The 20,705-nt window shown below is 51.2% G+C and overlaps 1 protein-coding gene across 1 annotated transcript in view; it reads left to right on the top strand.

Moving 5' to 3' along the window:
- LOC111149941 (otogelin) overlaps positions 1 to 20,705 on the top strand; it is a 77,745-nt gene that overhangs the window by 11,203 nt on the left and 45,837 nt on the right. The window contains 13 exon segments of the mRNA XM_022507214.1: positions 4 to 113; positions 493 to 621; positions 1,447 to 1,555; positions 1,851 to 1,897; positions 2,369 to 2,514; positions 8,336 to 8,468; positions 9,593 to 9,770; positions 11,319 to 11,443; positions 12,443 to 12,655; positions 14,228 to 14,420; positions 15,756 to 15,830; positions 16,027 to 16,070; positions 17,454 to 17,607. Coding sequence (XP_022362922.1) covers positions 4 to 113; positions 493 to 621; positions 1,447 to 1,555; positions 1,851 to 1,897; positions 2,369 to 2,514; positions 8,336 to 8,468; positions 9,593 to 9,770; positions 11,319 to 11,443; positions 12,443 to 12,655; positions 14,228 to 14,420; positions 15,756 to 15,830; positions 16,027 to 16,070; positions 17,454 to 17,607 — 1,656 coding nt within the window.

Genomic DNA, 20,705 nt, shown 5'->3' with positions numbered 1-20,705 from the left:
CAGGTCTGTGGGCGACGAAGCCACCTGGTGCCGGGCGCTGGCTGAGTACGCCCGAGCATGTGCCCAGGCGGGGCGGCCACTGTGGGACTGGAGGACCCAGCTCTGGCAATGCGGTAGGGGCGTCCTGCTGGTGGGCAGGGAGGGGTTCACGTGAGCTCTGTCCTGGGGCTCTGGGTGGCATCCTTGGGCCTCAGTTCAATGTCCTGTCCTGCTTAGAACCACAGTTGTCAGAGCTAAGTCCTGAGGCCCCATCCTCCTGTGACCAAGGAGCAGATAGGCTCAGAGTGGAGGGACTGGCTTAGGGTCCCAGAGCCAGCTAAGGGTTGTTCTCAGAGCCTCCCATGCTCTGGCCAACTTCCTGGTCATCCAGTACTCCCACCAGGACTGGGGAGCAGGAAGATCACAGCCCTTCCTCCCCCTACCCCAAGGCCTGGAGTAGGGGCTGGGTCTGTCCTGGCAGAGCCTGGGCCAGACTGTCCCCTACCCCCACAGCCGTGCAGTGCAAGGAGAAGGCCTTCACCTACAATGAGTGCATTGCCTGCTGCCCCACCTCCTGCCAGTCCCGGGCGTCCTGCGTGGACAGTGAGATCGCCTGTGTGGACGGCTGCTACTGCCCCGATGGTATGCCGGGCGTGGGGGGAGCCTGGCAGTGTCTTCCTGGGCTGGCATGCATGAGCATGAAGCAGGGCTCAGAGGGGCCGTGTTTGTGGAAAAGATGAAGGAAGGGACACACAACTGATTAGGGAGTAACTGAATGACCGGCTTCAGGGAGGTGATGGTGAGGGTGGCCATCCATCACCGTGTTTCATTCAGTCCGGACTGAGCTTTGTAAGGTTTGTAGACCAGGACAGGTCATTCATTCATTCATTTGTTCTTTTATCACACAGGCATTTGCTTAAACACTTACCCACGTTTTTTAGGGGGTATAAATTTGCAGCATGTCTGTAGGTGCAGCTCACGTGGCGAGGTAGGGTTTGAGATAAAAATATAATGGGAGACAAGGGCACTGACTTTAGGGGTCAGAATCCAGTTGCGGTGATAAGATATACATCTCTATGACTCCCATCTGAGGCATAATGTAGTGAGGACCTGCTCAGGGGTTCAGACAAGCAGAGACCTAGGAATTCAGTGTGGGGAGAGATTGTCAGGGAAGGCTTCCTGGAGGAAGTGGTACCTAAGCTGGTTCTAGATGCAGTGACAGGCTTTTGAGATGGGGGGATGAGAAGCTAGTCAGTATGCAGGCTGCTTGGGGTGGTGAGGTGAGATTATTTGCCCAGAGGGGTTCCAATCTGGCCTGAGCCAAGGATTTATGCAGGAGGGAGCTTGAAAGCAGGCTCAGGGGTGAAAACTTGGATGAGGGGATCTTTGTCCCAGGCCCAGGGCAACCACAGATGGTATGTGAATAGGAGTAGAGGTGAGTCAGGTGGGCCTTTGGTGTTACCCTAGGGCTGATCCTTGAGGACGGGGACTGCGTGCCACCAGCTGAGTGTCCCTGTGAGTTCCATGGGACCCTGTACCCGACTGGCTCTGTGGTGAAAGAAGATTGCAACGCCTGGTCTGTGTCCATAGCCCAGGGGGTAGGGGGGAGTGGTGATTTCCAGGGTTTTCCATCAGGGGTGTCCATCTGGGGTTTGGGAGCCCTGGGGACATGGGGGCCCTCATTCAGCATCTCTAAGTCCCAGGAGATCTCATTTGAGCTAAGCCTTGAAGGTGGAGGAAATCCCTGGCACCCATTGTAGAGACGGGAAGACCAAGGGCTGGGCACAGGAGCTCTGTGGACCCTGCAATCCTCCAGCATCTATCCTAGGCCTGGAGAAGTGAGCTGTGCCTCCTTGGTCTCTGTGTTTCAGCTCATGCACGGCAGGCAAATGGGTGTGCAGCTCCGCCGTCTGCCCAGGTATGTCTGAACCCCACCTCAGACTCCAACCCCTTCTTCTAGCCCACAGCTTTTTGGGGCAGGAAATTTGAAGGGGTTCCCAGCTTGACCCACTTTGTTTCCTCAGAGCCATTTTGCCTAGTTAGGGGATTGCTTCTGCTCCTGTCAGGGAGGGTTTTTAAGGGGGGTGGTCTATCTAAGGACCTTCCTGAGCTTGCGGGGTGAGACCAGAGACTGGTCTCCAAGCTCAGGCCTTGGTCTCCTAGAAGGGGAAATGTCCAGGGCAGGGCTGCATCTCCTTTCAGATGGGCCTGTGGGGGACAGGGCTGCTTCTTCCCAGTGACCAGAGTGTCAAAAAGAGGGCCAGCACTCCAAACATGGCCCGAATTCCTGAGGACAGGGAGCTGTCTTCCTATGTTTAGAGCCTGCAGGGCAGAGGCCGTCCCTGTGGGTGCAGCTCCCATGTGTCAGCCACCTTTCTCTGCCCCTCAGCTGAGTGTTCAGTGACTGGCGACATCCATTTCACGACCTTCGATGGCCGCCGGTACACGTTCCCCGCCACGTGTCAGTACATCCTGGCCAAGAGCCGCTCCTCGGGCACCTTCACAGTGACGCTGCAGAATGCCCCATGTGGTCCGGTAAGGGCTGGGGACCTCAGGCCCAATCCAGCCAGCCACCCCTGCTCTCTGCCTCCTAGAGGGGCTGAGCAATTTAGGGCAGGGTTTCCACAGCCAAATCACCCTGATGTCTAGTCTTTCTGGGCAGAGCCAGGGGCCAGGAGAATATGTTTTGTCTCTAGAACATCTGCTAGCTGAGAGGCACTTCCCTTTTCTGGGCCTCAGAGTGTTTTTTTTTTTTTTAATCTCTAAAATGGGTCTAATTTAACTTAATCTTTTCTGCTTCCTACCTTCAACATCTCCATATCCATTCATTGATTCATTTATTCGTTCAGCAAGTACTGAACATCTGTTTGTGCCGGAAGCTATGTTGGGTCTCAGAGACTGTTATGAATTGGATTTGGCTCTGCTGTCCTGGGCCTTGCGCTTTGGTAGGTGAGGCACATACGTGACCCCATTATCCACCATGTTATCGGAGCTGGGACAGGGTGGACATCACAGGGTAGGTTTCTGTGGAGGAGCTTTTCTTTGTTGTTGTTTTACCTGGATGTCAGGTGGGAAGAGGCGTGGATCCGGAAAGACTTCCTAGAGGTGGTGACCCATGAGCTGTGTCAGCCACTTGTGAACATAACTGAGAAAATGGCCAACTTGCTGGTCTGGGGTAGTTGTGAGTTTATCTGCCTCTCAGTGGCTGCATTTTCCCTGAGCCCTGGTCTGGGCTACACTCAAGCTCCTTCCTGTGCAACAGAGCAGGGGTTCATACCCGTAGCCAGGGCAGCCACCCCCAACCCCACCTCCCTGCCTGCCTTCCTCTTCAATGATGTCAGGTGGGTGAGCAGACATCACTCAGAGGTGTCCCTCCCTGGCTCTGGGGACCTAGGCTGGGCTGTGGACAAGGGAGAGGGCTGTGCTTTCTTCCTTTCAAGACTTGAGTGACCCCCACCCCCCTGCCAGAGAATGGCCTGGATCTGCCCTTGGCTGCTCTCTGAATCAGAAGAATACTTGTCCTCAAAAGCCAGGTTACTCTCATCCTGAGGGTTGCAAGAGAAAAGGCAAAGCAGACAGACATGGCCCAGTGGGACTCCTACCCATTTGCAAAGTTCTAGAGTCTTAGAATGCCTGGGGCTATGGGACATTGGAGGTCCCTTACCAGCCCTCTTTCTACCATGTTCTAGATGGTGGCCAGTTGGCTTTGGCCTGAGGTAACCTGCTTCATTGCTGAACAGTCTCTCTTGATAGCACTTTCCTTTTACCATGAGCCAGGTCTCCTCCTTGTGACTTCATCCACGCTGATGAACCAGTAGAAGGCCAGCCCTCTGCCGGGTCTGTGTGGAGTACGGTGAGGGTTACACAGATGAGTCAGACCCTGGTCCTAGCCACCAGGAGCTCACAGCCCCATGCGGGAGTCAGTCATGTCCTCAGGTCAGGTGCTTCACTATGACATACAAGAGACAGTGCTGTCAGAGGAGAGTTGTGTGAAGAAAGAAATATTCCTACGGGTCAGAAGAAAGGATCAAGGAAAGCCTCATGGCAGAAGTGGCATTTGAGCTGAATAACCTAAAAAGTGGGCCTAGAAAGATAAATGGAAATAAGATATGTCTATTTGAGGATGGGGAAGAAGGGCAATCCACGAGGATCAGGTCATATGAAAGAAAGCAATGAGATTGGAATATTGTAGAATACATTAAGGCAGCTGCAGAAGGACTTGAAAATTGGCTGACTGGCTGGTAAGGTGCAGGGTGTGTAGGAGAGAAGCAGGAGGAGTCAAAGATAAAGCCACGACTTCAGTCCTGGGTGGACACGAGGTGGTAGAGTGAGGGTGTTAACAGAGAGGATGGTGCTGGTAAAGTATTTGCACGGTACTTTGAACTTTGACAAATCTCTTTTGCATAGGACATCTAGTTTAAGGCTCAAAATATCCCCATGTAGTTGTCATTATTATTCTCCCCAGTTAAAATATGGTAAGACAGGCCAACAGAGGCCTGGGGCTATTCCTGATAACCCCCAGCCAGCAGGAGAGGGAGCAGAGCCGGAACCAAGGCTGGAAGCCCAGAAAGCCCGTCACAGCCTCTTAACACACTCACCCCAAAATCAGCGAGTGTTTACAGCCTTTCAAGTATTTTTTCAAGTAGATCTTATTTTTCAGAGTAGCTTTAGATTTTATGGAAAAAATGCAAAGATAGTACCTAGAGTTCCTATATACCCCACACCTAATTTCTCCTATGATTAACATCATACATTAGTATGGTACATTCGCTGCAAATAATGAACCAATGTTTGTTTAGACATTAACTAAAGTCTGCACTTTACTCATATTTCCATATTTATATTTTCAACCCAATACCATTTTTCTCTGTTTCAACCTGCCACATTACATTTAGTCATCGTGTCTCCTAGGCTCTTCCTTGTTGTTGTAGTTTCTTTCTTTCTTTCCTTTTTATGTCTGTGGGTGTGTTTTGGTTTTTTGGTTTTGGTTTTTGTTTTGTTTTGTTTTGTTTTTGAGAGAGAGGGAGGGAGAGAGAGGGCACATGCATAAGCCAAGGACAGGGACAGAGGGAGAGAGAGAGAAAAAATCTCAAGCAGGCTCCATGCCAGTGTGGAGCCCCATGTGGGGCTTGATCTCCCCACCCTGACATCGTGACCTGAGCTGAAATCAAGTCAGATGCTTAACCAATGGAGCCACATAGGCGTCCCCTGCTGTTACAGTTTCTAAGACTCTATGATGATTTTGAAAATTTTGAGGTGTTCTGGTCAGATATCTTGTAGAATGCCCCTCTACTGGAACTTTTGCAACGTTTTTCTCGAGGTTAGAGAGGTGTTATGGATTTGGGGAGGAAGATAAGAGGTAAATTGCTATTTTCATCACATCTTCTCAAGGATGCATATACTAACATTGTTTATCACTGTTGAGGTTGACTTTGGTCATCTGGCTGAGGTAGTGTTTGTCACGTTGTCCACTGTAAATTTACTCCTCTTTTCCCCCCTTACCATACTGTTCTCTTTGGAAGTAAGTCACTGTGTTCAGCCCACACCTGAAGAGTGGGAAGTTATGTTCCCTTTACTTTTGAAGGCATAGAATCTACATACATTATTTAGAATTTTTCTGCACAAGACATTTGTCATTTTTCCTTCACATATTTTCTTTCAGTCATTTACTTATGTCAGCATGGACCCAGGGCTATTTATTTTATACTTTGGGTAGAATCTAATACTTCTTTATTTATTTTGCGATTCAAATTTTTCTTACTTGACCATTGGGCATTCTTTCAATTGGCTCTTGGGTCCCTTTGACATAGCCCCATTAGTGTGTGTGTGTGTGTGTGTGTGTGTGTGTGTGTGTGTTCTGCCTTACTGTATGGTCCTATAAGATGCACCAGACTCATCTTGCATATTATCTGTTCCTTTCCTAGAATCAGCCATTTTTGAAAAAATGTTATCAGATGCTCTGGGCTCTTTTTGTTTTTGTTTTTTTTTTTTTTTAGATTTTTTCATTTATTCATTTGACAGATAGAGATCACAAGTAGGTAGAGAGACAGGCAGAGAGAGGAGGAAGCAGGGTCCCCGCTGAGCAGAGAGCCCGATGCGGGGCTCGATCCCAGGACCCTGGGATCACGACCTGAGCCGAAGGCAGAGGCTTTAACCCACTGAGCCACCCAGGCGCCCCTGCTCTGGGCTCTTTTTATTGGAGAATGGTATTAGAAACCAAGATCTGGGGTGCTGGGTGTGCTCAGTGGCTACTGGGTATCATTTCTTTTAGAAGTAATGTCCTTTCAGCTGACAGGAAAAGGAAATAACATGTATAACTTATGAATATCCTTGTATAACCAGTATATACACATACTTACAGATAATCTACCAATAGCTCTCTATACCTACATGTGCTAAACGGGAGTTCATATCGATGTTCCAGCTCTAGTCCATTACCACATGGGTCATTCTAGCCTCTTCCCTTGCTTATCATAAATACCCACCCCAACAGTGAGAAATCTGGTTTCCACCACACACCATCCATGTATCTAATTGTTCAATTCCAGTATACATGTATAGAAGTACCAGAATTATTAATTCATGGGATTATTAACAATTATTAACAATGGGAAAGAACTTTATCAACTTGAGTACAGTGCTTATGCATAGTTCCTTTTGCCGTTAGTCTAACAAACTCCACTTATTTCCAAAGTTACTTAGATCAATGCCTTCCTTGCTTTCCCTTTCAGTAAGGTTGTTTTATATATTTGCAATACAGTTCAATTCTTTTGTCACAGTCTGCACTCCATCCTGGGACCCTCTGACATACTACATGATTTTTTTTTTAATTGTACTGATGTGTAGAGAAGTTAAATGAAGTCTTTAAGGTCTCAGCTTTCAGTGACATCAAGACTTGAACTCAAGACTTTGACTAAAGGATGCAGGCTTTCTTCCTGCACCAATAAGATGTCCAGAGAGGATCAGAGGATGAGTGGGTTTGACAAAGATGATGTTTTAGACACAGTGTTTTTGAGCTGTTTCAGGGATTTTATGTCTCCTTGAGAAGGAGTTTGGAAGGTCATAGCTTGTTGTACAATGTTTTTCTGAAAAGTTTCAAGTTCTAATCCTTTCCTCATTTCACTATTTGATTATATCACTTTCGGGTTATACTTTCTCTGGCTATCTTTGGACTTAGGATAAAGTCCAAAAATTTTACAAAGCTCTGCCTAAGCTGGCCTACCTCTTGAACCTTATCTCAAACCACTTTGCTCAGTGGGCTCTGGCCTTCTGCTCTTCCTTTATGTGCTTGGATACATTAAATACCCAACTGTGTCAGGGAATTTTGTACGGACTGGTCACTATTCCTGGATATCCCCCTCCTTGCCTTTTCTCTTTGCCCAGATACCTTCTGTGGATCCTTCAGATCTCAGATCACCTGTCACGGTTTCCTGTGCCTCAGTCTTCTGATCTGCACAATGGGGTTGTTAGTAATACTAAATAGGGTTGCTATGAGAATTAAGTGACTATGTGTAAAAAGATTAGAATAGTACCTGAACATAGTACCTCTCTATTAAGGTTAGCTGTTATTATAATAAATATAGGATTATTAAAAGTTTTGTTATGATTTTTGCATTATCCTTATCTTTCCCTAGGATGGGCTTTCCTACTTCTGAAAACTAAGTCTTGTTCCTTCACTATATGCTTTCTTAGCACCCTACACCTATTTGCAGCACTGATCCCAATAATAATTTAAAAGCCAACTTTGTAATTACTTGTTTAATGTCTATGTCCCACACAAATATGTACTCTTCATGAATATATCTGACATGTTCACCACAGTATGGTTGTTGGATGTTTTCTTGTGGAAGGGAAGTATGAATGGGCCTGACGTTTACTACCCATTTCAGAGATGAGAACCTGAGGCCCAGATAGTATTAGCTCATTTCCTGACCTGCCCATGAGTGGAGCTTGGTACTCTGCAGGGTGTGACACAAGCAAAGAACGATATAAATGCCTATAAAGTGATGAAATTAAAGTCCTATATTGTCCTTGAGTGGGGATTTTCTGAGGGTTTCTGAGGCTAGTCTCTGGGCCATCTAGGTCTATCTCTGCTCTATGTCATAGACAGTCTAAGAGTTGACTGTATTTTTATTTACCTTATCCCAGCTCTGCCACTAACCTTCTCCAATCTGAGCCTCTGCCTTCCCAGTCCCAGATGAGGCATGTGGTTAGAGGACTCCTAATCTCCTTTAGGGCTCTATCTCAGTCTGCCCCTGACCTCAAAGTGCACTAGAATCCCTGCTCCTGGGGGCTTTCTTGGGACCAGGAGGACAGACAGACTAACTCTGCATCATTTGTCTTCCTCTTTCTCCAGAACCAGGATGGAGTCTGTGTCCAGTCAGTATCAGTGATTCTGCATCAGGATCCTCGGAGGCAGGTGACCTTGACCCAAGCGGGGGATGTCCTTCTGTTTGACCAGTACAAGGTCACCCTACCCTACACAGATGGTACGGCTTTGGTGAATGAGAACTAGCTGGGAGCTGCCTGCCCAGGCCTCTTCTTCCAGGCACTGCCTCTGGCTAAAGGCACTGCCACATGGGCAAGAGCTCACACTCCCTAATACCAGGTGAATCAAGCCAGAGGAGCATCTCGGTCCCAGGAATGTGGACTCTGGACTTGCAAGATGGTCTTTATCCCTATCCCAACATGACAACAGGCTTCACAGTAGCATGATGGCTTCTCCTAATGTGAGGATAGGAAGGGAGCTCTTTTCCATACCTATTCTATTTTTTTTTTAAAGATTTTATTTGAGAGAATGAGAGAGCAAGTGAACACACATGTGTTAGGAGGTGGGAGGGACAGAAGGAGAGGCAGGGACAAAGGGAGAAGGAGAAGCAGACTCCCTACTGAGCAGGGAGCCCAATCCAGGGCTTGATCCCAGGATGCCAAGACATGACCTGAGCTGAAGGCAGACGCTTAACCCTTAACCCTTAACCTGAGCCATCCAGGTGCCCCTATTTCTTCTTTAATAACTTATTATCCTGTCTGATTCCACAAGTGATCTGTGGTATCTTATAGGAAGCACATCTAACAAAAATGGCAAAACTCTTAAGAAATGAGGTAGCACCAGAGAAAATGATAAAGAAAAAAAAAAAAGAATAAGGGTTCAAGACTGAGAGGAGTGGGGATGCAGGGAATGTAAAGAGACCAAAGAAATGCAAGCCACAAAAAGTGAAAAATTCAGTACAACTGAATCTAAAAATTTAAAATTTTTACAAATAAATCTAAAATCATATCATGAGCTTCCTGGTGGCCATTGAAAAAATGGGTAGTTACAGAATGGTCTTTTGCTACAGCTCCTGAAGGAGGCAAAACTTTAATTGGCACTTGATGCTCAAAAAAAAAAAAAAAAAAAGTTCTTAACAAGTGCTGCCATGGTGTTATCCCCGGGTCCTGACTTCATCCCTGAACAGGATTTCCTAAAGGCTTCCCAAGCCAACCCTTTGGCAGGGCTTCACCTGGTGTGAAGGCTGGGCTGACTGGGTATGGGCGAGGGCCATGCTGGTGGTGGCCGTGGGTGGGACGCACATCGGCAGAACTTCCCACATCCCTATTGTGGTTCTGTGCCTAGACGCCTTTGAGATCCGGAGGCTGTCCTCCATGTTCCTGCGGGTGAGGACCAACGTGGGCGTGCGGCTTCTCTATGACCGCCAAGGACTGCGGCTCTACCTGCAGGTGGACCAGCGATGGGCGGAGGATACCGTGGGCCTCTGTGGCACCTTCAACGGCAACACGCAGGACGACTTCCTGTACGTGCCCCTGCCCCAGAAGCAGAAGGAGGGGGTGGGTCCCTAAAGGCTGAGTGCCTGGAGTCTCCTCTTGAAAACGCCTGTCGCAAACTCCCTTGGTCCCTCACTGGGCTGCACATGCACCACTGATTATTTCTTTCTCTGCCTTTAAATGGAAGCATATTTCTTTAAGGCCATGGCTCATTGTCTTCTCTGTGCAGAAGACTCACCTGGGGAGCTTGTTAAAAGGCTGACTCCTGGGTTCTACTTCTCATGTATCTGATTTGTTTTGGGGCCCAAGAATCCTGTTTTTAGTAAGTTACCACTATGATTCTAGTGTAAGAGATCTATGGACCGTACCTTGAGAAATAACTGCTTTATAGTGAGGTCTTAAAATTGGTAGACCTTAGGCTGGGTTACATTTAGTTCATGGTTTTCCTTGTTTTAATTGACGTGAATACCTTCAGATGAGTGTGAGGCAATGATGCCCAGACTCCTGCTTTCTATCCCACCAGGCCAGTCTAAACCCCATATCTTTCCTGTCTGGGCACACCCTGTGAGCCTCTCACCTTCAGGGGAAGGCTGTTTCCCAGGGACTGACAGAGAACTAAGAGAAAGACTGTCCAGGCATGCATGCAGTTTAGGAACTTGGGAGGGGACAAGAGTCAGACTTTCCAGAAAGGAGAGCAAAGGGTTGATTGTCAAAGTGAGAGGTTCTGGCCAGTTTTTCAAGTTACATGCATTAGGCGATATAGAAGTAAATGAGAGGCTTCCTTCAGCCAGAAATGAGAATTCAGATTCTTTCAGAAAAATAAGAATCAGAAGAAACTGAGAGCTTTTAAATACATGCACATTCAAAAAGGTAGCGTTCTGCTGTGCCTTGCCCAGTGGGGCTGATGTTAGGGCAGCAGGCCAGGGCAGTGGGGACAGACCCTGGTTTAGTGTGTGGGCTGCTTGCCACCCTCCTAAATGTGAACTCGGGGCAGAAAAGTTGCTGTGGGTAACGAGTGCTCTCATGGCTGATGAGCAGTAACATGGGCATGGTGAGTGCCAGGCAGAACCTGTCCCAACCCCACATATTATGATCTCTCCAATCTACCGTCTTCTCATGTTTGGTGGCCCTTGGAGACTGGCGATATCTGGGAAACATGCTTTTCCCCCTTTCTTCCTTTATTGCCCCTTGTATGACTATTTCCTACCTAGAGGGAAAGGGAGGGCAAAGGAGTTTCGGGAACTGCTCATGGAGATAGGAGGAGGAAGTCTTAATGCGGTGAAGTTTGGTTCACATGGTGTCCCTGTTTCTCTCTGACATGAAGAGCTGGGGGTGGGTGGTGAAGACAGTGTAGTGTGTGGCCCCAAGTCAGTTCTGGGTCCCTTTGGAGACTGTTAAATATGTGTGTGGGTGCATATGTGTGTGCATCCATAATTGTATGTGTGTGTATGGGACTGTGTAGGCTCCCTTGGCTGTTGGCCTGTCTGGTATGTATTTGTGCTCTGGGTGTATGTGCACAGAAATGGGTCTGAGTCCACGTGGGCAAGGGTGTGAGTGTGGCCACGCCATGACTGCAGGTCCCCAGTGGGAGTGCCTGAGAGCACCCCACAACTCTTTGGCAACTCTTGGAAGACGCTGTCTGCCTGCTCCCCACTGATCTCTGGCTCCCCGCTGGACCCCTGTGATGTGCACTTGCAAGCAGGTGAGGTGCGGGGAGAGGGAGGGAGCAGCGGGGTGCAATGGGACTGGTTTGAGAGGGATGAGGTGGGAACTCTGGGCCTGGGAGGCTGGGCAGGTTGGGCAGACGTGATGAGAAAAGGTGGAGCTGCTGAGAGGGCACCTTAGTTCCTTTCTGGGAAGAGTCAGGCAGGCAGAAGCCTCGGGCTCTGTCCCTGCCGTGTAGACACACATTTGTACTGGCTCCCCCGTCTTAAGGCAAAAGTCTAAGCCCTCACAGTGGCCCCCCCAGGCCCTATACTCTGCCCACCGCCACCACCCCCCCACTCTGCTGCAGCCACGCAGGCCTCCTTGCTGTTCTTCCTGCACCGCGAGGCGTGCTCTCCGCTCCTGGCCTTTAGACTTGCCATTCCCTCCACCTGGAATGCTCTTCCCTCACTGAACACAGGCCTTACCCCCTCACCTCTTTCACATTTTTGTTCTGACTTCATCTTTCCACGGAGGCCTTCCAGACCACCTGGCTTAAAATTGCGGTTGGCTCTCCCACCCCACCTCCAACGCCTGTCCTCCTTCCTCCTTCCCTCTCTCTGAGGTCTTCCCCTTCCACTTCGCTGTCATTTGCCGTCTCCTTCGACAACAGTGTAAGCTCCCCGAGGGCAGGATTTTTTGTCTGTTTTGTTCATGCCCATGTGTCTTTCCAGCATGTGGATTCACGTCCCGCGCATGGTGGACTGTATTGCACGAATACACTACACACACACTCTTACTATCTTTGAGTCATTTACACCCATGCCCGTGGCCTGCCATGTAGTCACACCGAGACCTAGCAAACCATAGCCACACATTCCCAGTCAGCCGTGTGCTCTGGTAACTGCTTGCGTCCCTCCTGTACACACACACTTGCACCCTCCTTCTCACGCCAACAGCCCCCTGCACTGTGATGGGGATGGGGTAGGAAGAGGCTGGGCCCGGGCACCAGGCCAACCAGATCCCTGCTCCCTGCCCCTGTCCCTCCTGTGTCCAGCCTCCTATGCCGTGCAGTCCTGCAGTGTGCTCACTGGGGAGCTGTTCGCGCCCTGCTCCGCGTACCTGAGCCCTGTGCCCTACTTCGAGCAGTGTCGCCAGGACGCCTGCCGCTGTGGGCAGCCCTGCCTGTGTGCCACGCTGGCCCACTACGCCCACCTGTGCCGGCGCCATGGGCTCCCCATTGACTTCCGGGCCCACCTGCCAGCCTGCGGTGAGTGCCCCATGCGGCTGTACCCCCACGAGGGTGCCTGGAGGAGCCCAGCTCCAGACCTGAGTGTCTCCCTGTCCCCCTGCCGCCTAACACCCCTGCCTCACCCGTCCTCTGTGATCTCTGTCCCCTTGGCCAGCCAGGCCTGACACTCAGGACATGTGACACATGACCGTGTCTCTGTGACCCTCCCCTCCAGCCCGTGTCCAAGTCCTATCAGGTCTGTGGATTGGAGATGAAATGCACTCACTTGTCACCACCCCAGTAAGAGCTTCCCAGTAGGCCTTCCTGCAGCCCCTGTGAACCTTCTCAAGTTCACTGGCTCCCATCACCCTCAGTGTACATGGAGCTCAGTGGGGATGAGTTAGTCCCTGTTCACCACCCCCCGCCCCGGGCCACACTCTTCCCCAAGTCTCAGTTGTCTCTGGACCCCCAACCCTAGCACAGGGCCCCACTCACAGTAAGCTCTTAGCAAATGTTGAAGAAATGAAAAAACTGTCCTGGGACTCAGGAGACCTGTGTTCTATGCCAGTCCTGCAGGTATTTGCTGTGTGTCCCTGACAAGGCCCTGCCCTTGTCTGAGTCAGTTTCTCCAGGTGACTGGACAGGACCAGTTGTTTGTAACCCTGACTGCACATTAGACTCACCATAGGAGCTTTTATTTTATTTTAAAGATTTTATTTATTTATTTGACACACAGAGAGAGAAATCACAAGTAGGCAGAGAGGCAGGCAGAGAGAGAGGGGGAAGCAGGCTCTCCGCCAAGCAGAGAGCCCGATGCGGGACTCGATCCCAGGACCCTGAGATCATGACCTGAGCCAAAGGCAGAAGCTTAACCCACTGAGCCACCCAGGAGCCCAGGAGCTTTTAGAATAAATGCACATATCTGAGCCACATTCAGTATCAATGAGAACAACATATCTGGCCATGGGGCTGGGCATCAGCATTTTTAAATGGAGACGTTGATGTGTAGCCTGGGTGAGAAGAGCTGAGCTTGACAGTCTGACTCTGTGGGGTGTGGGAGACCCTGAGGGAGAGGGCTGCTGGCCAGATGAGGAGAGGGAAGCCTGCAGTCTTCGGACAGAGGGCCCCAAGAGGCTGCTAACTAGAGCACAGTTGACCTTCACAGCCCATGTGTGCTAGAGACATGAAAGTGAGAAGGAGGGCAGTGTGTGTAATACCCACCTGTGTGTGTGCGTGTGCTCTACTGTGTGCGCATGCTCATGTGTGACTGATGGGGCGGGTGCAGGGGTGAGGGGTGAACTCTACCCTCCCCCAGTATCACTGCCTGAGAGGAACGCCCTGCAGAGAAAAAGAAACACCAATGGCAGGGTCCAGACTGGGCTTAGGAAGGGGGGCTCACCCCTGCTTCTCTGCCATTGTAGTGTAGTGGGAGGAAGTGGGACTCGGCAGTCAGACCTGGATTCAAATCCCAAGGCTGACCTTGATCTGCTGTGTGACCTTGAACAAACGTCTTCTCTGGTTCTCAGTTCTCCTCACTAGGATGATGACCCCACCCCCACGCGGTTGTGGGGCTGAGGGAGACAAAGCACGCAGTTTCATTTCTCACTACAGCACTGTCCTGTGGGGCCACCAAAGAGTACAGCCCCTGTGTGGCCCTGTGTGGACAAACCTGCCAGGACCTGGCCGGCCCTGTGGCCTGTGGGGCTGGAGACAACAGCGACCTCAGTGGGGACGAGTGTGTTGAAGGCTGTACCTGCCCACCGGACACCTATCTGGATACCCAGGCTGACCTCTGTGTCCCTAGGTGAGCTGGCTAACTTGACCTCTATCTGGGAGGAGGGCTGGGGGAGGGCTGAGGGTCTCTAGGGCATCTGGGGCTGGGGAGCTGCAGAGAGGCTGCAGCTCTCATGTCTCTGCTTCATCTCATAGTCACGGGATAGAGCTTGATGGGTGGCTGGGTGGGTGGGTTTCTTCCCTTCTCAGGCCTTTTTCCTCACCTCTAGCTCTTTAGGCCTAGAACTCCAGCCTGGCTTCCCCATGAGACGGAATAACAGCCCTACAGAGGCAGCCTCTCTCCCTTCATCTCCCCTTTCCTTCCACAAACATTTATTGATCACCTGGTATGTTCTAGACAATTCTAGGCCCTGGAAATTCAGCAACAAACAAAACAGAATCCTGCCCTCATGGAGCTCACATTCTTGTGCCAAGACAGATTAATAAATAAACCGACACTTAAGGGGTCTGGTGGTAACAGGCTATAAACATGCAGGGAGGGTCACTGTTATGTCACATGAGGTGAGCACAGAAGGAAGGCCTTTCTGCCGAGGTGACATGAGAGCAAAGATGGGGGGACATGAGGGAAGAGTGCTCCAGGCCAAGGGGACAGGGAGAGCCCTGAGGCTGGCTGTGGCATGTTCTCAGTGTGGCTGGAGGCAGAGGTGGGAGGTGGTGACCTCATAGGATCCTAGGGCGGACTGGCAAAGCCTTCAGTCCCCTCTTGATCTGTTTCTCCCCTAAAATGGTATCACATTCACTGAGGGATGGGGGCTGAAGAGAAGCTTCTGTAGGGGGTGTACTAGAATCTCTCAAGGCCTTTTCAAGCTATAGGGTCCTCCTTTGAGATCCCCACGCCCTGCAGTTGAGTATTGGCAACAAGGGGGCCTCTGAGGTTTCTATGGGGGAGGGGTTGGAGAGGCAGAAGGTGACTGAGAAACACAGGGGTCGGAGGAGTGCAGACATCCCTTCCAGTCCTCACCTGCTCTGCTCCAAGACCTGCACTTGGCCAGGACTGGCAGGGGCTGTGGGAGGTGTGGGAGGAAAAAATGGTCTTTGCCCTCAGTGGACCTACAAAGAGGAGCTGAAAGACAGCATCAGGGACCCTGTGAGGAACAGATGAGATGACCTATTTGGAGGGCCTAGCCTGGTGTTCAGACTGTGAAGGTGGATGGCCCTGACCTCTGTCCTCGGTGCCAGTCTGGCTTCCCCACTCGCTGGAGATGTGTCACCTGTCATGGCAGACGCCATTACTTCTCTCTGTGTCCTTCTGCTGCCGGCTGCTGAGGGGTGGGGACCCTGTCCTCCACAGTCGCTGTCCCAGCCCCTGAGTCAGCTCACTTCTCTCTGGTCCTGGGTTTTACAGGAACAAGTGCTCCTGCCACTTTCAAGGAATGGACTATCCCCCTGGAGACAGCGACATCCCGTCTCTGGGCCACTGGTGAGCCCCCTAGATAGCAGTGTTAGTGTCCTTGCTTTAAACGGAAGTTGCTGACTGACTGAAGATAATAGAGCCCAGCAGATCTTTCCACAAAGCAGTGCTCACCTTTCACCTCTGCGCAGGGGGCCAGGGACAGAGTGGGGATGTCTCGCTCAGTCGGCTAATCCCAGGGCACCACCCTCCCCCTTCTCCACAGCCACTGCAAAGATGGAGTCATGAGCTGTGATAGCAGAGCGCCAGGTAAGGTGGAAGATGAGGGATGCTTCTAGGGGCTCCTCCATGCTAGTGGGGTTATGGAGAAGAGAGTGGGGGAGTTTGGGGACAGACCAGGAAGGGAAAGCCCGGCCATGTCCTGCCCCACACTGAGCCTCCTGTGTTCCTCGACTTCTGGGGAAAGGCTCCAGTTTGGAGGGTGGAGTCTAGAAATCCTGGCCCATCCTCAGCCCCACCCCAGTAGCTGTCCCTCCTGCTTCCCGAGAAGGAGAGGCTGAGACTGTCTCCCTCAGGGGCAGCCAGCAAAGGTGACCTCCCTTGGGTCCTGGGTTTCCTCGGTCTGAGCTGCTCCTCGTTCCGCTAAGGCTGACTGTCTGCCGAGTCATGTGCTAGACCTGGGGGTCACAGAGATGGGGAGGACAGCCTGGATCTTTGAGGCTGTTCCAGGCAATAGGGAGGCATGGTCTGTGAGGAACGTGGAGGTGGAATAGTAGGGGCCGGGAGTGGGGGGGGCGAGGAGGGCCACTAAGGACAGGGATTGGCACAGAAGTGTCAGAGAGTAATCCTATGGCTTGGATCAGGACCTCCAGAGTCTGGCCACCCTGAGTTCAAACCTAGTCCAGTGTTTGCAAGCTGGGCAGCCCTGGGTAACTCACTTCACCTCCCTGAGCCTTCGCTTCCTCTTTTGTTTATAACCTAAAATTCTGTGATTTTCTTTTTTGTCAGACTGTTTCCCTTTGGGACTTCTGTCTCATCTCCTGTGGCTATTTTCTCTCTGCTCCATCCTAAGCTGGGCATGAACTCACCTCCCCTTTATTGATTTCCCTAAAAAAGATCAGTCGCAAAAGGTGCAGGTGTGCACAGCTCACTTGACTGAAGGCTTAGGGAGAGAGAGGGAGTTTATGGCATAGAATCATAGGTGATGGGGAATTGACCTCCCTGTTGCTGAAAGTCCTCCGGCCACCCCTTCACACTGCATCACTCTTCTCATCTGGCTCTTCTCCTGGTCTCTCTGGGGGCACGTCCTCTCACCTTATCATGCCTTGGAAAGTAGAAGTGACTTCTTTTCATGAGGTGGGAAATGGGGGATGGTGATACCTCACAGAGCTGTTGCAGGGTTCAGTAAGAATGTGCATGTGGAGTGTCCGGAACAGTCCCCAGTGGGGAGGACGTGGCACTCTTGGTGCTGGTAGAGGGGGTGATTGTCTTGTGTGACACCCGCAGCCCAAGGGAACCCAAGGAATGCCCCTGAAAGCATCACAGCCCCTCTGTCCCTCATCCTCCAGTTGTTGGGTCCCCCGGCCTCCCCGGCCACCCCTGCCACCCAGGAGCCCACCCCTGGGACCAGGTGTTCCAAACATCCCGCTGGGCATCCAAGCTCCTGCCAGCAGCCATCCTCTTCTCCTGCAGCCACCCCCTGCCCGGTGGGCCAGATCTTCGTGAACTGCAGTGACCTGCACACTGACCCCGAGCTGAGCAGAGAGAGGACGTGTGAGCAGCAGCTGCTGAACCTGAGCGTGCCAGCCCTTGGCCCCTGCCTCTCAGGCTGTGCCTGCCCCCCAGGGTATGTACCCAGACTGCAGGGTCACGCTCTCCTGAAGGCGGGCAGAGTGAGGGGCCACAAGGCAGAGGGAGGGGCAGGGAATCCCTGACACAGCCATGCAGGGAGGCTCCAGCCCGGAGCTGGCCAGTGATCACGGAATGGCCGGCACAGGACCTGAGAAAGAGCGGTGGTGCGGGGTCCAACCCCAAGTGGATTCTCCCTGACTCTGTTTCTTCCCATTCTATGACCTGGGATAAGGAAAAGACCAAACCTCTCTGAGGCTCAGGTTTTCATCTTTAAAATGTAAGTAATAATAATAATGCCTGCCACCTCACCAGGCTGTCATGGGGAACACACGAGCACCAGAAGTGAAAGCACTGAATGGGGTGTGCAGCCTGCTGCAGAGGCCCAGGGGGTTGAAGCCCATGGCAGAGACACCAGCTTCACTTCTCAGCCCCTTTCCCCACGGAGGTCAATGGGGGGCCCCCCCAGGTGACGGGCTGGGGTCCTGTAATACTCCAAAAAGCAAGGCTCACCCAGTGGAAAGTCTCCCTCCCAGGTGCCTGAGACACCGTGTGAGCTAGAGTTGTGGCCGAGCCTTGTGGGTGTGCCGTACGCTGAAGGGGCTGCCAGGGCCTGGCTTCCTGCTTTGCTAGGGCTCATTCCCGACTCTAGTCTTGCTTCAGGTCTGGGCTGAGAAGAAGCTGGGTGCCTGATGCCACGACTTGGCGGCCCAGGGCTGTGTCCTTCAGCCAGGCCAGAGATCGGTGGTCAGCTGGGAGTTCTGGCCCAGGCCTGGCAGTGAAGGGGAGTGAGGGGGGGTCAGGGTGGGAAGGGGAGGGAATAATCAGCGAGAGCGCTACTGTATATTAAACAACTTGTTCTTATCACCTCCTTCCACCTCAGAGCCTCTCTGGGAGAAAGGAAGGAAGGATCATTACTCTCATCTTGCAGACGAAGAAACCGAGGCCAAGGGCAGGGTGGAGGGAAGTGGGTGGCCCAGGAGCCGGGACTTGAACCCGGCTCTGCTTACCCCAGATCCTGCCCTTCAGCCAGAGCATGCCAGCTCCATGAGGCCAGGGGTCTGGTTCCCTAAACAGAGGTCATCATGTGTGTGAGGAGTTTCCCCTTCCCAGGCAAGGGCAGCCACAGCATCCCAGGCCCAGATGGCAGGGTGCGGACAACACCGGCTGCCACATGGGCCCCAGAGGAGCTTGTGAGGAATGTCTGTCATTGAAGGCCTCTTGAGGTACTGGCCTTACATGTATAAGCCTGCCTCTCTGAGGACGGGGAGAGCCGCAGCCCCTGGGGTCAGGAATTGAGGGTTGCTCATTACCAACCCTGGCAGCAAGGCCACAGAGGCCAGATGGAACTGGGAGAGCTGGGCTCGGTTGTCCCTGTGACCTCCCTGAACGTGGCCTCTTGTGTACAATGAGGGCCCATGACTCCTGCCCGGAGGGGCTGGCGGCTGAGCCAAGGGCCCTGGAGTCACTAAGCAGTATTGTACAGGGGTTGTAAGACTCTCCAGACTCTGGAGTCAGGCTTGAATCTTGATTCCTCCACTTACTATGTGAGTTAATAACTTCCTTGAGTCTCAGTTTCCTCATTTGTAAAACAGCACAGAGTAAGCACTACCTGTGAGGAGACAAGCATTGTCTTCCTCATTTGGATGCCGTGCATTTGCAGATGACCCCTGAGGGGACCCTGAAGTGAGAGGATCCCTTAACAGATCAGGAGAGGCTGCTCCACTGACTACGAGCCCCTTGAGGACAGAGGCCAAAGCTTCTCTCTGGGGGGGGCATACAGCAGGTGCTCAGGGACTGAAGCAGGACTGCATAAGGCCAGGAAGGACCAGTGAATGGTGCGCAGCAGGAAAGACCCCTCAGGAGGTGGCAAGAGACAAGGCCTGGGCTCAAGGTGGAAGGTGTGAGTCAGCCCACTGTTGGTGGCTGATGCAATTATGGGTAGAGGAGGGACAAGAAACCAATATTTATTGTGTATCTACTAAGTGCTAGGCAGTGTGCCCAGGTCTGTAACGAAATTCTCATAATGACCTTGAAGAAGGCGTCATTACCCCTGTTTCACGCTTGAAAAAACAGGGGCTTAGGAAGGTTAAGTGGCTTCAGGGAAAACAGTGGATTAAACACTTGGGTTTTTTCCTGCTTCTTCCCACAATAAAATGCTGGTAATGGAGTAAAAACAAAACAAAACAAAAAACCCCTGTGAATCCCCAGGGACAAAGAGGCCAGGCATGGGAATGACAATGGCACAAGATGGGTCAATAGTTTTTGAAGAACGAGCAAGCGTGGATGTGTGGAAACTGACCTTGCAGAGCCGCCATTGACAGCTACTGCTTGCAGAGGAGGAGGCCAAGGAAAACAACCTATGTTGTGTTGACAGCTTCAGGGACAGGAGGCTCCAGGCATCTCAGAAGGTGGGGTGGTGGGAAGGAGACAGGAGGATATCCCATCAAGTCTGTGTAAGGAGCTGTCAACCCCCCAGGCCTCCTCCCCCAGGCCCTGGGGTCACACAACTGCCCTAACCTCACCCAGCAGGAGAAAGATGGTAAAAGTTTCTGCAGAAACCAACCACATCAGAGATTTTGATCTCAGGAGCACCAGGAGGGATGAGATGCAGAGTGAAAACAGGGAGATTAAATGAAAACCTAGTGGGACCCCAGCCCTCTTCAGCAGCTTGGATCCCTCAATAGGGGCATTGAAGCTTCTGCCTCCTAGGTTGGAGATGAAAAGGGTTCTTCTCTTGAAATTGGGCTGGGCCAAGAGAAAAAAAAATCTATAGAAGCTGACATTTTAGGAGTTCCCCCAACAAAATGGTGGCTTCCCTTAATTATACAGCTTCTAGTCAACGTGTGATGCTTCACTGCTTTTTTTCCCTTTTAAATTTCTTTAAAGTGAGGCATAATTTATAAACAGTGAAATGTGTAGCTGCTAAGCATACAGTTTGCTAAGCTTTGACAAATTTGAATGCTCATGTATAGGTACCCATGAAAGGTACTCGTTGCTTGTTGTGTTTTCTTATTATTTTAATTTGTAATTTTAATTTGCAATTTTAACTGGTAATTTTCCCTAATGACAATGAGTACCTTTTCATGTGTTTTT

Source organism: Enhydra lutris, unplaced genomic scaffold (genome assembly GCF_002288905.1).
Source record: "Enhydra lutris kenyoni isolate GAN:26980312 unplaced genomic scaffold, ASM228890v2 scaffoldscaffold22, whole genome shotgun sequence".
Taxonomy (NCBI): Eukaryota; Metazoa; Chordata; class Mammalia; order Carnivora; family Mustelidae; genus Enhydra; species Enhydra lutris.
This window is presented reverse-complemented; position numbering and strand designations above follow the sequence as displayed.